This window comes from Plasmodium relictum, assembly GCF_900005765.1.
Source record: "Plasmodium relictum strain SGS1 genome assembly, chromosome: 11".
NCBI classification, from domain to species: Eukaryota; Apicomplexa; class Aconoidasida; order Haemosporida; family Plasmodiidae; genus Plasmodium; species Plasmodium relictum.
In genome coordinates, this window is record NC_041689.1 from 1,005,670 (window position 1) to 1,028,482 (window position 22,813).

Genomic DNA, 22,813 nt, shown 5'->3' on the forward strand with positions numbered 1-22,813 from the left:
ACTTCATCATATTTTTTTTTTTTTTTAATTTTATAAGTTATAGCAAATTTAATCAGAAGTAAAAAAATGTAAAAATAAGAAAATACTTTAATCCAACAGAATTAGGAACACTTCTTCACCAGCAATTGCTTGCTTGATTTAGCGACAAAATTTTAGAAAAATGATAAAAGAATAAAAAATTAATTATGTTTTATTTCTTAAAGAGAATGATTCCTCCATAAATTAAGGAATTTTTAAAATGAAGAAAAATAAAAAAAACAGTTAATGTAAATAATAAGGATATTAATATTATAATTTAATATATTTGCTCCTGTTCATAAAAATGACACTTTTCTCTTTGTATTTCAGTTTTACCTTTGGTTTTGACATAATTTTTATTGTAAACTATTTATTTATTTATATAAAAAAATTAATAAAACAGTTACATTTAATTCTCAAAGTTTTTATATTTGTCAATTTTTAAGGAAGGTATATTGATCATACAAATTTATAAAATAACGTGTGCATGAAAAATAGATTTACCTTTTAAAAAAAAATAAATAAATGAAATAAAATAAAATTAAATGAGTAAGATAAGTAAAATAAGATGAGCAAAATAAGCAAACGAAATTAATATATTCAAATAAGTAAAAAAAAGTAAAATAAATCAAATAAATAAATGAAACTTAGTTTTTCCTTTATATATTTTCAATTTTTCATTTAATTATCAGAAAAAAAAAGGTAGAAAAAAAAAAAAAAAAAAAATCAAATTTAAAAAAAATAGGTTATAACGAAATATCTTTTTTTAGTGAATAAAAATTAAATGATTAAACATGCATAAGCTTTTTTGATAAATATTACATTTTCTTTTAATATACCTTACATATATTTTTTCTAATTTTGAAACTTTTTTGTCTTTTCCTACGTTGTAAGTGTATATAATTTTTTTTTGTTTTTAAACAGGAAAAAGTAAAAAATAACTATATTTAATTTTAAGAGTAAAAAGATAATTCAATACACAGCACAAATTTTTTTTAACTTTTGTGTTACTAAAAACTTTCTTTAAATAAAAAATGAAGGTTATAACATTTCATAGAAAATTCTAGGACATTTTCTAGGTTTTATTTTATTTATTTCTTATTATTTATATAAAGATCTCCCAATTTTTTTTTCTTGCATGTAATTTATTAGCTAAAAAATAAAATAAAATAATATTAATATGTATCTTTCATTTAATACTTATAAAAAAAAATAAAATAAAATAAAATTATAAAAAGATTGATAATATTACAACCAAAACAAAAAAAAAAAAGAGTTGAAAAATCAAAACTTTAGAACAATGTTATCATAAATAGTAGGAAGAGATATAAAGATATTTGTATTTATTTTTTTTTTCTTATGTAACTCAATTTTCATAAAGAATTTCGATGTCTCATTTATAGAATAATGATATATATAATACCCATAATTTTTTTTTTTTCCATTTTTGACAGCCTCAATTAATTCTTATTCTAACAATTAGTTTATTAATTTTTTTTTTTTGTGTGTGTAAAAATTAATTTATTCTCATTTTTTTTTTTTTATATTGTTTTTTTTATAAACAGTATCTAATATATTATAAAGAGTTTTAAAAATATTACTTCTGATTTAAATTTTTTTTTTTTGTCTATAAAAATTGTTACCTTGTTGAAACAAAATTTTTCATTTTTCATTTTATTTCATAGAAAATTGTATATTTATACAATTTTTTTTTTAAATTTATTTTGAAAAAATTACATAATTTGTTATTTCATATACATTTAATATTTTAATGTTTAAAAAAATATTAAATAAAAGTAAAACCAAAAAAATATATACATATTTATTTTTATATTTACGTTTATAATGTAGTCTTCGTTTTTAACTTTATATAATGCCAATGCATAAACAATTTTATTTCTTGAAGAATTATCTAGAAAAATGAGTTGAAATAAGTACATTATATTTATATTTTATATGAGAGATATAACGAAATACGTAAGTACATTTCTTTTTTTATAGAAACGTAAAAAATTTATTTTTATTTATTTTTTTCGTTTTTGTTTATATTTAAAATAAAATTATATGTTTATATATATTGTCCTACTCTTCATTTTTTTTATTTTCTTTCATTTTTTCCTTTTTTTCCTTTCATATATTATTTAAAATACAGTTTACTATTTTTCATCAATCAAATAGTATTATAAAAAATATTTTTATTGTTTTTATCTTTTTAATAGTATACTTTATACATACAAACAACATATACATTTTTTATTATATTTTTAATAAGATTATAATTATTAAAACGATAGCAATAACAATAATAACTATCATTTTTATATTTATTATAGTTCATATTACCTTACCATTTTAATTATTATATATATAAAATTATTATTACATTCCTTTTTTCCTTATTGTATTATTTATTTTTATTTTTCCTTTATTTTTTTTTTTCTTTTTATGTCTTATTAAATAAAGCATGCATGAAGAAATTAATGAACATTGCGAGTTATTATATTTATATTACAATAACTTTTAATTTAAAATATAAAATATTATTACACGATTATTTTATTCTCATAAAAAGTATGTATATATATAATTTTATGTTATTTAAAATAGTTTATTTTACCATTTAAATGACTTGATTTTTTTTTTTTTTTATATACTTATTATCATTATTTTGTAAATAGAAATTATGCTGGGAAATCATTTTTTATTTTTTTTTTTTTTTTTTTTTTGTTAAATACCATTTAATTATTTCAAAGAAAAAGTAAATGAAATTACATTCTTTTTTATTTTATGCTAAAAATTTTTTATTATAAAGAATAAAATATTTCTTTTTATTAAAGGTCTTATGTACATTCAAAAATATTAATACCTTCATATTTAAAATTATAAGAATTATCATTTATAAAAATTAGAAATGAATTAATTTAATTTTATTCTATTAATTTTTCACTTTTATTTTTTTTTTTTTTTAAATTATATAAAGTACTTGTTTTAATAATTATAGAATTTTTTATTTTTATTATAAAGACATAATATGTAAATTAAAAAAATATAACTCGTTTTAAATATATATGAAAAAACTATTAACACTATATTTTTTTAATTAATAATCTTTGTTTATGTCAAATAAATACATTTATACAATATATTAGCAGAAATTTTTTATTTTTTATACTTTTTAATGTACACTTTACAGATAATATGTGCATATATTTTAATGAAATTTCAAATTTTAGATGTTGTTAACTTTATAAATATATATATATATATATATATATATATATATATATATATATATATATATATATATATATATATATATATATATATATATATATTATATGCATATACTAAATATATATATATTTTTAAGTTTATTTTTTATAACTAAATTTAAATGAAAATAAAAGATACCACTTATATAAAATAGCTTTAAAGTAATTTTACTCGTTTTGTTTTATTTTATTTTTTTTTTTGTTTCTAAATGAAATTTTGTTTAAACAATCTTTTAAATGTTTAAGATATTATTTTTCTATAATGTTATTACATTAACTGCATACTTTATATTTTAATATATATATTGTGTTGTTTTATATATATGTATATATTTCTTTTGCAAGTGTTGAAAACATACACTTTAAAATTATTTTGTTTATTTTATTTATACTTATTTAAAAAGAAACAAAAAATTATTAAAGAATTTTAAACTTTTATGCTAAGTAACTTTATGATTTATTTAAAAATATTACATATGCATATAAATAAATATATGTCTATATATTCGAAACTACATGTAAATTTATATATTCATATACTTAAAAAAAATGATGCAAGCAAATAAAGCACAAACAAAAAATTTTTAATATAAAAAAAAGTATAATCTTTTTATAAATTATAAAAGAAACATATGTATATACGAAGACATAATTGTGTATGCATAGATGCAATATATTATTGTTTTAAAACACTTGAAATATAAGATTTTTCAAAACAATTTTTCTGCTACAGTTTATTCCTTTTATAGAATTTAAAAAGATTGTTTTTTATCTTAAACCTTTTTTGATATGTAAAAAGTTTTTTTTAATTAATCAATGATAATTATAAAAAATTGATGAAAAGAAATTTTTGTGAAAAAACACTTTTCTATACGTTTCTTCTTAATTTATTTATCATTTTTTTTTTTTAATTATCTTATAAAAATGGAAAATTTTCTTAATTCATCTTTTGTTTTAGTATAAATAAAAATAAATAAAAATAAATATTTATGAAAAAATAGGATATTTTATGCATATATATATATGTCCACATACCTATATTCCTTTTTTTTCATGCAATTAATAGACATTTTATAATATATTACCGCTTTTTACATGCATTGAAATATAAAAATTTTAATAACAAAATATGTTTTTTTTATTTCATTTTATATCTTTTTATCTTTTTTTTTTCTATAGAACTTGGATCACAAAAGGAAAAATTTGAAAATTGAAGATAAAAAAACTTCACCAGGTAGTATCAAGAGTTGTATTGAAGATTTTTCAATCTTACAGAAAAATAACAATTTGTTTTATGATGAAAATTTTGATAAAAAGCACAATGTATCCAAAAATGTAACATCAAACAATATATGCTCTAATTCTGAAAATGAGTATTCGATGAAAAAAAAAAATATTAAATCGGTTAACTTAATTCCAGAAGATTTCAACAATAATAATAATAATGCATATAAAAATAATATTCTATCAAATAGTAATTGGTTTTTAACAAATAAAGAAACAAGTGAAACTTTTAAAAATGAAGTGAAATGTGATGAGAATAAAAATATTATGAATAATGAATATTATGATAAAAAAAGCGACTTGAACAAAAATATCGAAAAAAAAAATATTACAAGTGAAATTAATAAATATTGTAATTTCAACACTATAAAGAATAACAGTTATTCAAAAAAAGTTAAAGATCAAGTTACGAGTTATTTTCGCGCATGTAAGCAAAGAAATAAAAAAAATAATACATTGCATTTACTCGATATGCGTAAAAATAGAAAAAATATGATTTGTAATGGTTTTATGAATAAGTATCGTTTGTATAAAAAAATGAACTTTAAGAGTAAAAATATTAAAAAAAAAAAAAAATTTCTAAAAAAGTATACAATTGATAATAATATAAAAGAGAACAACAATTATAGTAATTTCAAAGATAATTTTATCAAAGGCAAAAATGATTCTGAACAATTTAATGAGAATACAAATTTCGATTTTTACTGCAACGAAGTAGAAAATAATAAACTTTTAGATGACGATTATTTAAAAAATATAGATAGAAAAAAAAATATAAATTCAAAAATAAAAAAAAATACTTTTAATTATCTAAAAACTGAAAATACTAAAAAAGATAAAAAAGAAAATTTAACTATAGATGATACTAACAATTTACTCAAACTAAGCTCTTCCAAATGTATTAATTGGGAAGAAAAAAATAATAATTTTAATTCATCATTTCATAAACACGATTATACAAGTGATAATTTTCCTCTTCATTTAAAAAAAGAACAAATATATGTCGAACTTTTTAATAAAAAAAAAGTAAAAAAAAAAAAAAATAAAATAAAAAGAAGAAACAGTAAAAAATTAAGTTCCACAATGATTATCTCTAGTGATAAAGAAAAAGAAAAAATTAATATGTTTAATATGTTGAATGAAAATAAGAATGTTGATGTGTATACTGACAATGATGAGAAACAGTATGAGCATGCAAAAAAAAAAAAAAATAAAGAAAAAATAAATTTAGATCAAAAAAATCTTCCTAATAAAAATATAAACGAAATCATTAATAATCGAGAAAAACAGTTAGAATATTTTAAAAGGAATAATCAAAATGGAAAATTAGAAAAAAAAAAATTTTCAAAAGAAAAAAGCAGAAGAATATTTGACAATCAGGTAGATATAACATTTAATTCTGGTACTTATAAAAATACTTTAAATATAGTTAAAAATGAAGTACAACAAGAAGAAACATGTTGGAATAAAAAGGATAGCAAAATAAACTTCTACATAAAAGAAAACAAAGACGATTTATCAGATAAGAAAAAAAATGGATTAGATAAAATGCATCATCATATTATTCAAAATTCATTAAAAAATCAGGAAAATTCTTCAATTTCTATAATAGATAACAAAAGCAAAAAGAAAGAAATGAATTACACGCCACTATATGAAAACAATTATTGTAAAAAGAAATATATCTCAAACAATAGCCCTATTTTATTAAAAAACATCAAAGTAGAATCAGAAGAAAATGAGAACAAGAATAATCAGGAGAATGAAAAGGATAAAGGAAGTAAAAATGAAATGGAAAAAAACTATCAAAAAAAAAAAAATTTATTTACAGAATTCAGTAAACAGAACAATGAAAGTGCTGCAGAGAATATAAATGAAATTATTTCAAAGACAAATGAAGGAAAAGAAGATATTCATTATAATAATATAAAAGAAAAACAAGCAAATGCATACATTAATAAAATAATAAAAGAAAAAGAGAAAACAGAAGAGAAAGAAGAAAAAGAAAATAAAGAAAAAAATAGTAAAATTTACTTCAAAGTTAATGAATTAGTCAAAGAAAGAGGAAAGATTAATGAAACAAAAGAGAATATTGATAATTATATTGAAAAAAATAAGGAAAAAGAGAATAAAAAAGACGAATTTAATAGTTTTAAAAAAGAAATAAATGATTATGATAAAAAAGGTGAAATTAATGAGGAAAATAAAAATGAAAAAAATTTTGAAAACGATGAAAGATACACAATAAGACAAGAAAATAAAATATTTAAAAATCATATATCATCAGAAATAGAAATTATAGCAAATTTAGAAAAGATAGATTATAATGAAAAATTAAACGAACAAAATAAAAAAAATTTTAATAAAGAAAAAATGGAAAAATTAAAGAGAAATGATGATATAGTAATTGAAAAAAATAATTTAAAGAACAAAAATAAAAGAGATAATGATTTAGATAAAAAAGAAACACCTTATAGTATTGATGAACATAATAACGGAAATGAGGATGGGATTATTAACGAGGAAATCCAAAAGTATATTAACTATATAATGGAAAATGATGATATTGATATTTCTAAAATAAATATAAAGGCTAAGAGGAATCATTTTAAAATAACATTTTTTCTAAATCAATATATATTAAAACACGAAGATTTTAAAAATAGTGATTTATTGTTTTGCTTTGGTGAATCAAGCGAAGAAGAAATTCTCTCAGAAAAAAATTCAAAGAAAGACAGAGAATTGGAATTCAAAAAAAACAATGAACTTCCAATAAATAAAAAAAAAGTAAGACAACAAAAAAATAGAAAAATAAATTACGATGCTGTTGATACTATGTGGCAACCCCATTTTCATCCTCATAATCAAGAATTTCGAGTTAGATATAGATATAAAGGAAGTATGAGGCTAAAAACAATTTCTTGTAAATATTTTGGTTATTTAATTAGTAAAAAAATATCCATTTTATTTTTATTCAGATGGATATTATGTGGAAAGTACATTGCAGAAAAGACCAAAAGATCAAGACTAAGTATTAGTGATATAAATGAAAATAAATTACAAGAGCTTTTAACAAAAAAAAAAAAAAAAAAAATGTCCCACGAAAATGAGGAAGAAATAAATGAAGAAAGTAAAGAAAAAAATACAAAAGAATTTTATAAAGATATAAATAAAATTAATAATTTTCTTTTAAATAACTATAAGGATGAGAATTTTCTTAATAAAATAAAAAATATCATAAACAATTACGATAGCAAACAAAACAAGGAGGATTTATTAGACAAGTTGAACGAGTGCTTTTTAGATAATCTTTTTACAATTAAAGAAGAAACATCTTTAAAATATTTAAAGAATGAAAAAAAAATAGAGCATTATAATAATAATGATAATAATATTCATAATAATAATTATACTGATAATAATAATGATAATGGAGATTATAATAATAATAATAATAATAATAATAATAATAATAATAATAATAATAATAATAATAATAATAATAATAATAATAATATCAACAACAACAATAATAATAATAAAGATATGAATAATAATATTAATAATATTAATAATAATAATAATAATAATTATCGTAATAATAATAACAATAATATTAATAATAATATTAATAATAATAATAATAATAATAATCATAATAATAATAATCATAATCATAATCATAATTATAATAGTAATAATAATAATAATAATAATAGTAGTAATAATAATAATAATGATAATGGTAATAATAGTAATAATAATAAAAATTTTAATATTAATAATAGTAATAATACTAATAGCAATACAAATATTAATGCTTATACCAATATTAATACCAAAACTAATATTAGTACTGATGCTGATACTAATTATAATAATAATATTAAAACTATTATTACTAATAATAATAATGATAAGGATAATAAAAATAACAGTATTAATAGCATTGGTAGTAAAAGTAATAACGATAATAATGGTGTTAATAATATTAATACTTGTAATCGTTATAATGATAATAATAATAATGTTATCTATAATAATAATATTGATAATATTAATAATAATAATAATAACAATAATAACAATAATAATGAAAAAGTCATTTTTTTCAATCCATCTAGAAAAGAACATCCTTTAAAAGGTATCAATAATAATATAAATAAAGAAAATATAAATGCAATAAAAAAAACATGTAGTAAGCAAATATTAAAAGATGTAATAAAAACAAAAGGAAACAAATCATATAATAAGGATATACTAAATAATTTCCATATATCTGATTGTGACAGTAAAGAATTAAATAATGAAAGAAATAAAAATTGTATAAATAATAAAACTAAAACACAGAAAAGTAGTATAACTAATTTTGATAGTTTTCAAAGTAATTGTAGTAATAATAGTAACAAATATAATGATTACGATAACAAAAATGATGTCATTAAAAATAATAGTATTATTAATGAAAATAAAAGTATTACAGACAATTCTGATCCTTTTAAAAATTCATCTCTTAATAATTTAAATCAGCCTTCTTTAAATTTAGAGAAATTATCCAGTAAAAATGAAATCAATGAATTTAATAACTCACTAATAGAACTAAAGAAATCAATATATATAAAAAACAAAATTAACAATTTAGATAAAATAAAGTATTCTAGTATTAATGACAAATTTATAGAATTATTAAATAAAGAATCTGTTTTAAATAGTTTTAAATTGAATAATAAAACATGTCATAAAAATTCTAATGGAGGTAATGCTTATTTATATGCTATTTACTGTGCAAATAAATATAATATAAGCAAAAACATTTCTTATGATGTTAAAGATAACTCAGAAATTTTAAATGACTCTTATTATTACAAAAATCAGAAAAATATGTTTTACAACAGTAATAACAGTAATAATACAAAAAGATTAAGTAACGTTTCAACATGCCCAAGTTTATGTAAAAACAGTTCTTCGTTATGTTCGATTTTACCAGATGAAAATTGTTGTATATGTTGTTCTCTATCTAATAAAAAAAATAAATGCAATAAGGAAGTTATTAACGAAGAAAATTATTTAAAAGATCAATTAAAAAAAAATCAATTAAATTTAATAGAAACATGTGAATTATTTCATTCGTTCTCAGACAAGTCTTCAAAGTTAAATTCTTCAGAAAAAAATTTATTTTATGAAAAAGAGGATAATAATGTAATTTATAGAGAAAATAATAATAATAACTTTTTTCCGGATAATTTATCATATGATTATATGAATAAAATCATTTTTAAAAATGATAATAAAGTTAACAGTGAATGTGATTATAAAAATTGTAATAACAATTTTATCTCATCTAATGATTCTTTGTCTCCTAAAAATGATATTAAAAATAATAAAAAGGAAAATAAAAATTATATTTTTAGTACAAAAAACAAAACCTTTTCTAATGAGAAAATAAATAACTTTAATGAAATCTTTCAAGAAAGTAAAAAATTAAATCAAATAAAATGTGATACTTTTAATAATATCATTAAGATTGTATTACCTGAGAGAAAAGATGATTCAAATTGTTTTTACTGTTCTTATATTGACAATATAAATGATGAATTTAAAAAGGAAAACAAAAATGTATGCACAACGGATAAATGTATAGAGGGAGACAGTGTTCCGTTTTTTCAGAATAATAAGATGGATGTCGTAAAAGAAAATAAAAATAATTATTGCTGTGAATATTGCAATTTTTATAATAAAATTTTTATTTTAAATGAAGAGAAATTGTTAAATGAAGGAAATAATGAAAATAAAATGAATAATGAAATAAAAAACTATGAAACGAATGGCAACGAAACTACCTTAAAATATAGCAAAAAAGATATTGCTGAAAGTAAAGAAAAATTCAAGATTTACATTAATGATAATGGGGACGAAGATGCTAATTATAATAATGAGAATAATTGTGTTACTGGTAATGATATTAATAAAGTATATATCGATAATGAAATGAAAATAAAGGATATATATAATTTTGAAGGAAAGGATTATAAAATAAGCAGAGGAGATGATGAGATAAAATGTAGTATGAATAACGATATTGAAAATAGCATAGAAAAATTTATTAAAAATAATATTAATAATAAGAAAAGGAGAATAATGAATATTTTTTTTCATGATTTATTTGACTCTAAAAAAAATAATAACATTAATAAAGAAAATCACAGTGTTATATCTGAAAATGTAAAAGAAAAAGAACAAGAAAAGAATAATATAATCAGAAATTGTCAATATAAAAAAAACAATTTAAATGAAGAATATCAAAGCATGTATTACAATAATGCATATAATAATTTTTTGAAAAAAGATATTAAAGGAGTTGAAAATAACTACAAAAATAAACTTGAAGCTTATAATAAATCAAATTTAATTATTAACGAAAAAAGTTTCGAGTTAATAAAAAATTTTATTAAGGAAGTTAAAGAAAAAAAATACATTAATAGCAGAGATAATAATAATAATAGTGATAATGAAAATAATCATAGAAATAATAATAATGAAAATAACATTTTATGTTATAATGGATCATTAAAATCAAATTTCAATAATTCAAAAAACGGAAATAAATTTAATAATTTATTAATTAATAATTCTACAAATAATAAATGTGGCAACATTGAAGATAATAGAATAAAAAAATTACCCATATCTTTAAATAAAAAAATGAAATGCCAAGAAAATATAATACAAAGTGGTAACAACAATTTAAACGAAAACCAAGATAGATATAAAAATAAAAATCATTTAAAAACTGAAAATTCTTCATGTGTAATTGATAATCTTAATTTTTTAAAAGAAAATAATATAAATGATTATATTAAATCATTTTACCAATTTAAAAATAACATTTTTGATTCATGTAATAAAAAAGATGTTTGCTGTAAGCAACATATTTTTGAAAATTAAATATATGGAAATATGCCCATAAAAAATACCTAAACAAATATAAAAAAAAAATAATAATAAAATAAAAATACTATATATGTATATTATTATTAATATATATTCATAGTATTTTTTTTAATTCTATTATAATGTTTAAAAATAATATATATATATATATGTATATATATTTTTTATTTATTTTTGTTTAGCATGGGAAATATTATAATTTTTTATGTTAAATATGATACAGTTTATTTATTTTATAGACTGATGTAAAATTTTTTATGTTTTTTTTAAATATCAAAATAAAAAAATATTTATTTGCACTTTTTTTTTAAAATACTCAAAAAAGTTTCGTTAATTTTAAAAAATGGGTAACTTTTTAAAAAAAAATTTGTTTTTTTTTACGATAAATTTGTCTACTGATTATGTTAATTTTAATAAAACTTATTATATATATATATATATTAATAATTGATCTTAAAATTTACTGTTAAAAACCATTTATTATACAATGCCGCTTTCTTTTATTCTTTATACTCAATTTATATTATTTTATCCTGTTTATTTATTTATTTTTTTTTTTTTATAATTATTAAGATTAAAACTTGAAAAGAAATACTAACCTTAAATATGGAAAAAGCTTGAATTTTCCTATTTTACGGTGATAAAGTAAATTTATAAATTTGTTCATATATTGACATAAAAATATATTGTGTTTCTATAGCATTGAAAACGAAAAAAAAAAAAGAAAAAAAATACTTCTAAAATGTCTTTTGGTAAATATATTATCATATTTTTTTTATAAAGAAATTAATTGATGTTTTATTATGAAAAAATTTAGTTTCATTAAGAATTATTCTAAGAAAATTTTTTTTTTTTTAATTCTTAGTAAAAATTAGGGTATTATTGAATTCATTAAAAATTAAAAAGTACATTAACATATTTTAAACATTTCAATTTTTTATTTTTTTTATTTTACCCTCTTGAATTAAAATAAATATCATGTAATGCTATATCATGAAATAAAATAAAAAAAAAAAAAATGTATTAATATATTATATTCTTATATTTAATATAAATATATAAAAAGAAAATATAAACAAAGTATATATAATATAATTTTGTATTAGAAAGAAAATATACATAAATATGTAACTTTAAAAAAAATCATTTGATTTTTTCGTTTTTAAAAATATATATATATATATATATATATATATATTTCTTTTTTACATCAATAAATATTCATATTATATAATTAATATGTTAAATTTATTTTAAATAAGTATAGGACTACTAATAAATTTTTATGATTATTAAATATTATTGCTAATAATATATTCTACACAATTTTTTTTTTCTTATTGCTTCTAATATTAAATTTAATTTTTTTTTTTATTATACATTTTTACTTCATAATTATTTCATTTATTTTATTTTAATTCTTTTTTATGTTTCGATTTTATGTATAAAAATAGATGGATTTCCAGGGTTTGCTAATTTATGAATATCTGTACTATCAATTTCACACTTTTTGGTGTTTTCTAAAACTTGAATATCTCCTAAATGTAAACTTCTTTTAATAAAATCTACGTTCTTTTTTATTAATTGAATTTCATCATATGGAAGAGTTAATTCATATTGATTATTATTTAATGTGACATTGTCTTTAACCAAAAATGTAGCAAAACTTAAAATATCCTTCTTTTCATTTTTTGGTAGATTATTGACATATTCATTTTGTACAAGTAAATTTATATAATTTGCTGGTAATTTTTTGTCTTCACTACTGTTTATAATATTATTTAAAATTTCAATAATTTTTTTTTGTGTATCATTATATTCTCTTGCAACATAAACTATTGCTTTGAATTTCAAACCTTCTTCTTCATCTTCTTTATAATTTTCTTCATTGTTTTCAATCATATCATTTTCAACATCATTTCTTTTTGTGTTTTTATTCTTTTCTATGTCATTTAAATTATTACATTTTATTTCATTCATTTTATTTTTAATATTATTTTTTTCATTGGAATCATTCTGATTATTTTTTTTTTGCTTATTACTTTTATTGATAACTTTATCATAAGATTTTCGAAAGTTTTCTACAACATTTAATAAATTATTATATTGTTTGTGCATAACAATAGAAAAATTTGTATTATCATTAGATGGCCATTTTTGTTTTATCAAGAACTTTTCTTTTTTTAAGATATATGTCCATATATGTTCAGTTACATGTGGTATAATTGGGTTAATAATGATACATATTCTTTCAATAAAAAAATTAACAGTTTCTTTATGCATATGAATTTTATCACACATAATTCTGTACGTATCTCTTTTTAAAAGCATATCATAGAATCCATATTTTAATACATCCCTAAATAATAATTTTTCATATGATTCTTTACATTTATTGGTCAAGTAATTTATTTCATTTTCAAATATTAAATCATTAAATGTTTTTTCCCCACATCTAAATATATATACATTATTTTTTGTTTCTATACAAAAATTTATTAAATTATATAATTTCATGATAGCGCTATTTGCCGTATCTGTGTTAAAATTAGAATCTTCTATTGAATCACCTGCATCAGCTAAAGCAATTCGCGTACCATCACTTGTATATAAAGATATACTTTTTTCAATTGTTATAAAATTTCCTTTACTTTTAGACATTTTTTCTTTATTAATTAAAACATGCCCATTGCAAAAAAATGATTTAGGAAAATATTTGATAGTTTCATAATTATCTAAATTCAATTGTTCTATTTCATTTAATATTTCATTTTGTCTATCTAATATACTTTTTTCTTCTAAATATTCTTTATTTGTATTATATACTTTTTTCCCCCATACAGCTACATGATTGAATAAAGCCATAGTTAAATGATTGAAAATCAAATCCTTTCCTGATATTCTTATATCAAATGGATACCAATATTGAAATTCTCTTCTCATTTTAAGTAATTTTTCTTTGCTTATATTTTTACTTATTTTACTTGTATCATCACTAATATCAAAAACGTAATCGAAAAATTCATCATTTATATCACTTACATCAATATCCAATGAACCCCTAGTTTTTCCGTCTACACTTCCTTGTAAAAAATGACTTATAGTGTAGTAAGCCATATATATAGTTGAGTCAGACAAACTTTCAATTAATTCTTTTTCTTTTGTATTTTCTTCATTTGGGATATTTGAAGTATGTTTCATTTCATTTACATTATTTTCCCTAATGTTTTGATTTATCTTTTCAACTTCTATTTCTTCACTATTTTTTTTTTTTTCGAGAGATTCATCATTTGCATAATTTTTTTTGGAATTATTAAAATCAGGCATATATGTACCTAATCCGTATGATCTACTACATGACCAATCATCTAGCCAAAAAATAACATGTTGTAATTGCTTATATAAAACATCATTATATGTTTGAAAATTACTCTTTTTTAATTGTATTAAAACGTCTTTTTTAAATTCCAAATTTCCATAATTAATATACCATTGATTACATAGTGCTGCAATACATTTAACATTATTTCTATCTATTACTAAAACTTCAGGTTCGTTATATAAAAACCCTTCATTGTTTTTAATAATATGTTGCTTTGCTAATTTTCTACAGTTGAATGTTTTCATACCATAGTAAGGTTCCACTTTCATTATTCCTTCAAAATACTGCTTTTTATATAAAACTTCTTTGATTTTTTGTAATTTTGCATCCTTATAAGAAGAAATTTTTTCTAATTCATAAAAGTATTTTCCACTATTCGTTCCAATATCTGGTAATTCTACACACGAAAAACTTTCATTGTTTAAATATTCTTCTTTTAAGTTGTATTTTTCACAATAATAATTTTTTTTTTTTTTTATATCTTCTAAGCATGCATAATCATCTGTACTATCACTTGACACGCATGGAACAATAGCAGTAGATATATTCATTTTAATAGTAGTCATTGGCAAAATATATAAATTTTTTATTTTGGATAAATTAGTGTATGTTCTTAAACCAACAAGATGTTCTCCTTTTAATTTGTTTAAAATAAAAATATCACTAAAATTATTCAATTTATCAAACTTATTATTATTGTTGTTATTTTCGTTTGTACATTTGCTCTCATTTAACAATAATGGAATTATTCCTTGATAGGCCAAATTATATAAACTATTCTCCGAACAAATATAAATATTTTCACATCTTTTTATTATTCCTTCCTTGCTTAATATATTATTTACGTAATTTTTGTTTCCATAATGTAGCATTTGTTTGTCAAATCCAAAAGTTACATAATAATATTCATTTGGGTTTATAAAAGTGTAATTCTGACCATAAGCTGTTTCTGGTTTTAGAGTGCTTCCTAATAAAATAATCTTTTTTTTTTCAAAAAATTTTTCATCAAAAATTTGATTTTTTAAATATTCTTCTTTTTCATCAAATGTAGTAGTAAAATTTAAATTCTTCATAAAAATGTCAAAAAATTCTTTATTATCATGAACATATATTTTAATTAATGTATACTCCTGGCATTTTACTCCCTCTCCTTCTGATCTTTCGTGATCAGCACAAGCTTGGTTGTTAACTCTACTAAATATAGTAATTCTACTACCATAATATATAAGATTTTTTTTATATAATCTATTAAATTGCCAATTAACAAACTTATCATAATAAGGATTAATATTAGTAGTAATAAATGATCTTCTCCAATCGCAACAGAGGCCAAACGAATTTAAGTGTTCTTTAGCTTTAGAAGAAAAGTAATAACACCAATGTTCTGGGTTTTGAAATAAATGGATTTCTTCATCCTTTATATCCATTTGTTTCATAATTTCACATTGAGTAGTCTGCTTCGAATCTTTTGATTGAGCTTTACTTTTATTTGATCGAAACACAGTCACATCTACATTCTTTTTATTATTTTCTCCATCATCTTTTTTTTTTTCTTCATTACTTGTTATTTCATTTTTTTCTATTTCATTTTTTATCATATTTCTTGTCTCATTCTTTATTTTATCAGCACATACAACAATTGGTGTACCAGTACAATGAAATGAGAAAGGTAGTAACACATTATCACATATCATATTTTTATATCTAACTAAAAAATCTAATTTACTTAAAGTAAAAGCATGACCTATGTGTAATAATCCATTCATATAAGGATAAGGAAAATTCCCTGTAAATTTTTGTTCATTGTTATCAACAAAATCTTTTTCATATATATTATGCTCTTTCCATAAATTCTGAATATTTTTTTCTATATTTAATAAATTCATACGACGTGCCATATTTAAATTAAAAATTTACATATATATATATATATATATATATATATATATATATATATATATATATATATATATATATATATATATATATTATATATATACATACATATAAAATAACAAAATGTGACAAAACAGCAGAAATATTATTCTCAAGTAATTATTAAATTTAAAACTTAATTTTAAATAAATAAATAAATATATATATATATATTAATTATAACAAAAAACAAAACAAATAATATAAAGAAAACACGAAATATCTTCAAAATATATTTACATAAATATATAAATAAAATCCTATAAAATTATAATACAAAATTTTCTTTAAAAATACCCTTTTATATTAGAATAATATATGTATAAAAAAAAAAAAATTATTTTTGTAAAAATTAATTTAAAAAATAAAATTTAATAAAAAGGCATGAACAAAAAAAAAAAAGTGTAATATATAAAGGCTAATGTTTCATAAATGCTAGTTTCAAAAAATTATAAAATTTTTTTATAAAAATTTATTTATTAATTTTATATTATATAAAAGATTGTTAATTTATATTTTACTTTATTTTCTTCTCATTCTTATTTAGTAGTTCATTTTTTCTACTTTTTTTTAAAGTTCTTATTTTTTTTTTTTCCCCCCTAACTTTTACCTTTTTTTTTTTTTTCTTAATTGTATTCTTTTTCTTTTTAAAATTTTTTTTTTTTTTATTCTACGTACTCTATGTTTTTTCTGCATGACATATAAATACATATAAAGATATATACTCTTTTAAATTATATTTTTGTATTCTTACATATACTTGTTTTTTAGTACATTCTTTTTTCTTTTTTTAACTTACATATTGATTTCTTTCTCTTATAACTTTTTTTAAAGTTAGGGAGAAATATTTTTTTTTAGTGTGGTATATATGCAATTTATAATTTTATATTTTTTTTTTTTTTCATTATAAACTTTAATTTTCATATATGTTTACTTAGGCTTTATCCATTAGAATTTTTTATGTATTTAATAAGTAGGCAAAGAAAATATTCGGTGAGATTAAATTAATATAATTATCCTTTTTTTTAATAGACTTTAAAATAGTTTTATTTGCTACTTTTATATTTCCTCGTATTTGTAGAATTTAAAATTCTACCATAAAATTGTTTATTTTTCATTCTTCTTTTTTTTTATTATTCAATGATTTATTACTTTGTAGATATTATATAAAAAAAATTGTAAAGATGTATTTAGAAATTTTTTCTTTTTCATTTCTTAAATTTTTAAAATGAAAATATTGCTGTTATTCCTCTTATTCATGTTATTGCCTTATACGTCTTTTTCCTTTGTAATGAAAGCAAATATAAAAGCATTAAAATTAACTTCTATTAATTATGTAATTCCTGAAAAAAAATAAAAAAAATTTAATTCATGTAATATATTAATTTTTTTTTTAATTATTTTATTGTATTTTGAATACACATTTATACATTTATTAATTTTTATATAATAATTTTTTTTTTTTGCTTTTATATTTTACACATATGCGTGACGTTTTTTTTTCTTTTTTTTTTTTTTTTTTGTCCTAAATTACTTGCATATTTAATATAGAAGTTTTGATATATTTAAATATTTTTATTTATTAACTAATATATATTTTTTTATAATTTTAAAAAATATTTCCTCTTTTTTTTTTTTTTCTTATTTTTTAAATAGAATCATGTGCATAGAAAAAATATAAGATCTTTAAAGATTTATTTATACCCACGCTTTTTAAAAAGAATAGTAGAACCATTAGAAAATGTTAATTTTAAGAATTACTTTTTTTTTCGATCATTATCACGTATATGCGTTTCCTTAAGTAGTGCATTTTCTTTAAATGCAAAAGTATATTTATATAGAAAGAATATGAATAATTTATTATTAACTCAACTATTAATGAATAATGAAATTTTTATAAAAATCTTAAAAATATGTTGGTTATATAAATTAAGTCATTTTATAGATAAAAACATAAAATTATGTAGATATTTGTCTACTATATTTTATATTATTAGTATATATTTGGATATATTATCTACATATGATATTTCAAAAAATTTTTACTTTTACTATTTTTTATATTCCTTATCATCTATATTAAAAAATTTGAGTATACTAACATATACATCTATCAGATCAAGTATTAATTTTCATGTATCTCAAATGTTATCTTATTCAAACCAAAAAATTAACAAAGAAAGTATGGGAACTATAAAACTTACAGACAAAAATGGAGGTGAAAATATAAGCGGTGAAAATATAAATAATGAAAATATAAATAATGAAAATATAAATAATGAAAATATAAATAATGAAAATATAAATAATGAAAATATAAATGTTAATGAAAAATTGATGGAAATTAATGCATTAAAAAAAGACAAATATAAAGTAATAAACAAATTTTACGCAAAAAAAAAAGAAGAGAATAACAATAATAATATTTTAAGAAATAATTTAAATGTAAAAAGAAAAACATTTTATATAGGAGAAATTAGTGTTATAACAGATTTACTTTTTTCCTTAGTAGATTTATCAACAATCCTTTTTCTTTCCCGTGCAACGAAATATATAAAACAAAAACTATTTTTTTATATATTTTTATCTTCTCTACATTTATTTTTTTCTTACAAAGAACTAGAATATTTATTAATTTAGATAAATAGGTATATGAAAAAAAAACACATATGTCATAAATTAATAATAAATCATAATGAGTGTGCATGCCTGCATTTTTCTTTTATAACTTCATATTTTATTTCTTTATATAAGTCTCCTATATTTTTTAATTTACTTCTTTTTTGTTTTGAAATTTTTTTTTTAATAATGAAAAAAATTTACAACAGTCCTTAAATTATTTTAACTCTAGGCGTAAATCTTGACTTATTCTAAAGTTATAAACTTCTTAAAATTTTCCAAAACATATTTATTAAATTGAAGATAATTTTTTATAAAATCTTTAGATAAAGTATACTTTCCTAAATTGTTTTAAAAATAACAAAGTTATGATAATCTACACTAAATGAAATATTACTCCCTGTAATACTATTATTAGTTATTAAAATTCTATAATAAATATGTTCATAAAAGTATATTTTTATATATTTCATTAACTTTGTTAAAATGTTATATTCTATTGTTCATTATTTCATTTTTTTGTGATTAACCATTATATTTATGCAAAGCGAAAATGTATCAAAAAAGCATTTTACAAAAAAAAAAAAAAAAAATATTAATAAATTAAAATAAAAATAATGCAATGAAAAAAAAAGTAAAAGGAACATATTTAATATTTTTCAAGGGTCGTATTTTTTCAATTCATTTTAAAAGCATCTTGAAGAATCAATTTAAAATGTTATCCTACCCATAAATTAAAAATCTTATATTTTTATTCATCTTCTGGATATGTATATGGACAGTCAATATATAATTTCTATAAAAAAGGAAACATTAAAAAAATAAATATTTAAGTCAAAATAATCATATTATTAGAATTATATAAAATTATGTTTATATTCATACTCCTTTATTTATTTGTTTCCATTTATTATTGAACCAAATACCCCAAAAATAAGATGTAACACAACCTCCAGTAACAACAAACAACCAATAACGAGTATTATATTTCAATATGTGATCGTATATTCTTATGAAAAAAAAAAAAATATATATATTTATATGTATATAATTATTATATGAACAGTTAAGAAATATTTTAATTAAAATATATATATATTTATATACTTTGTTTTATTTAAAGCTTGAAAAAAGGGATTAAAAATATCTTTATCTTTTCTACTCTTCTTTAGAGATTTCCATATAAAGGATGGATAAGTATCACTAAATGGACTTCCAAAAACCACTGAAAAATAAAAAATTTGAATATTCGTTAAAATTTTATTCTTTTTTATTTTTTAATTATTTTAATAATATTTACTTTTAAAAATTTCAAATTAAAATCATATAATGTTATGTTTCCACTTAACGTTTTTAAACAAAATGTTTTAGCTTTAGATAAAAAAAAAGATGAATTCTTTTAAAATGCCTATATTTCTTCTTCAAAATAAAAAAAATATTTATAAAAGAATATATATTTATGTTTACATAATTCTTTTCTGCATTGAATTCCTTTATAATTTATTTTTATAATATTTTTTATTTCAATTTTTAAATAAAAAAATAAAATTTTTACTTATATGCATTTTAAATGAAGTGCACGTAGTAATTTTCTGGAATATTTGAGTCATTCCAACTTTTTTAAGTAATAATTTATATTATTTAAGATTTAATTTTACTTTTTAAACGAATTATTTATTAATTTGTTTATATATTTATATCTTTATTTGTTCTTTTAAATATTTATTATATATATATATATATTTTTTGTAACTTCATTATAAGTTCATAAATTTTATAGATAGTACTAATTTATTATCTTTATTTGCACTTGCATTATTTTTCATTATGCATAAAAAACACAATTTTGGAGTAATTCACCTATTTTAGGTATTTTGAATTATTATTCTAAGTACTTGTTATTATAATTAATATATATATATTATTTGGGGGCATTTTATGAATTATAAAAAATAAAAAAAATAATGAATTTAATATTAATTAGTTCAAAATGTATTTATGAAGTTAATAATGAATTTTTTTTCAAAACAGATAATAGGCAAACAAATCATTTAAAAAATATACTAAAAGTACAGTTAAATCAACAAATTAAAGTTGGAGTAATTAATAAAGGAAAGGGAGAAGGAACCATAATAGAGGAAAATAAGAATTATTACATTATAAAGTTGTTATCACCTATTCATTTAGAAAAATCAGAATCTAGATTTCTTCCAATAGATGTCGTTTTGTGTATACCAAGACCCAAAGTTTTAAGTAAGTTACTACAACAATTGTCTTCTGTTGGAGTTAAAAAAATAATTATCGTATTTTCAGAGTATTCAAATAAATCATATGAGTCAAGTAAAATTTTTAGAAATGAAGAAATAAAACATGCACTTCAATTAGGATTAGAACAAGCTATGTGTACACAATTTCCAAAAATTTATATACATTACTCATTTAGCTCCTTTTTTATGAATATTGAAAAATATGCTGATGATAATACAATAAAATTGTGCGCACATACAGATGCTAAAGAAAATACTGCTTCAAACGAATTATCTATTTTAAATAAAGAAGAAGGAAAAATTCTTTTAATGCTTGGTTGTGAAAGAGGTTTCTCAGACCTTGAAATTTATTTGTTAAAAAAATTAGGATTTAGTTTTTTTTATTTAACAGAAAGAATTTTAAAATGTGAAACAGCCTTTTTAATAATTATCGGTCAGCTACTTTTATTAACTGAAAATACGTGTTTACGACCTAGTGGTAAAAAAATGAGAAGATGTTCAAAAAATAGAAATGATTCTATAGAAAAAAATATAATTAAAAATAAAATTAAAGAGGAAATTACAGAAAATAGTTACTACTTTCAAAATAAGACAGAAATCATTAATGAAATAAAAAATATATTAAAGAATGAAACTTATTCTTCTGAACAGCTAACAATCTATGTAAATAATTTTATAAAGGAATGTGATAATATGGAAGAAGCTGAAAACATTACTAATAATAATGAAGATAATATACTAAAGCAGAAGACAAATATTATTAGTGATCTTTTAAAAAATGTACACTCTTTTAATACAAATGACGGAAATAATTTTCAAAATATATATTTAAGTTTGCTACTGAAGAAAATAAAATATAAAAATCGTTTTTGTTTATCATACAATGATTTAAAAAATAATGATGATGATGATGTATTTATATATAAAACACAAAGATACATAACAAAAAAAAAATTTGTTAAATGATTTGCATTTATCTTAAAATTTAAATTCAAAAATTTTATAATATTTTTGTTACATATTATTATCATTACTATAATTATTATTTTATTTTTTTTTATTCTTTTGAATTTCTTTTTAATATT

The 22,813-nt window shown here is 18.2% G+C and overlaps 5 protein-coding genes across 5 annotated transcripts; 3 read left to right on the plus strand and 2 right to left on the minus strand.

Annotated features, from left to right (window-relative positions):
- Nucleotides 1-4,670: 4,670 nt before the first annotated feature.
- Nucleotides 4,671-11,519, plus strand: ApiAP2 (transcription factor with AP2 domain(s), putative; the record flags this gene model as incomplete). The annotated part of the gene is made up of 1 exon (XM_028677530.1): nt 4,671-11,519. One exon carries the CDS (start codon nt 4,671-4,673, stop codon nt 11,517-11,519), a length of 6,849 nt encoding a protein of 2,282 aa, XP_028533910.1.
- A 1,431-nt stretch (nt 11,520-12,950) lies between these two features.
- Nucleotides 12,951-16,805, minus strand: PRELSG_1125500 (leucine--tRNA ligase, putative; the record flags this gene model as incomplete). The annotated part of the gene is made up of 1 exon (XM_028677531.1): nt 12,951-16,805. The coding sequence occupies one exon, from the start codon at nt 16,803-16,805 to the stop codon at nt 12,951-12,953; it is 3,855 nt and encodes a 1,284-aa protein (XP_028533911.1).
- Nucleotides 16,806-18,070: 1,265 nt separating this feature from the next.
- PRELSG_1125600 (conserved Plasmodium membrane protein, unknown function) lies at nt 18,071-19,482 on the plus strand (the record flags this gene model as incomplete). The annotated part of the gene is made up of 2 exons (XM_028677532.1): nt 18,071-18,178; nt 18,499-19,482. The coding sequence occupies 2 exons, from the start codon at nt 18,071-18,073 to the stop codon at nt 19,480-19,482; spliced, it is 1,092 nt and encodes a 363-aa protein (XP_028533912.1).
- Nucleotides 19,483-20,212: 730 nt separating this feature from the next.
- On the minus strand, nt 20,213-20,762 carry PRELSG_1125700 (conserved Plasmodium protein, unknown function; the record flags this gene model as incomplete). Its single annotated transcript, XM_028677533.1, has 4 exons — nt 20,213-20,257; nt 20,347-20,470; nt 20,569-20,686; nt 20,762. Coding segments are annotated over 4 exons (288 nt in total).
- Nucleotides 20,763-21,425: 663 nt separating this feature from the next.
- PRELSG_1125800 (RNA methyltransferase, putative) lies at nt 21,426-22,694 on the plus strand (the record flags this gene model as incomplete). Its single annotated transcript, XM_028677535.1, has 1 exon — nt 21,426-22,694. The coding sequence occupies one exon, from the start codon at nt 21,426-21,428 to the stop codon at nt 22,692-22,694; it is 1,269 nt and encodes a 422-aa protein (XP_028533914.1).
- Nucleotides 22,695-22,813: the final 119 nt, after the last annotated feature.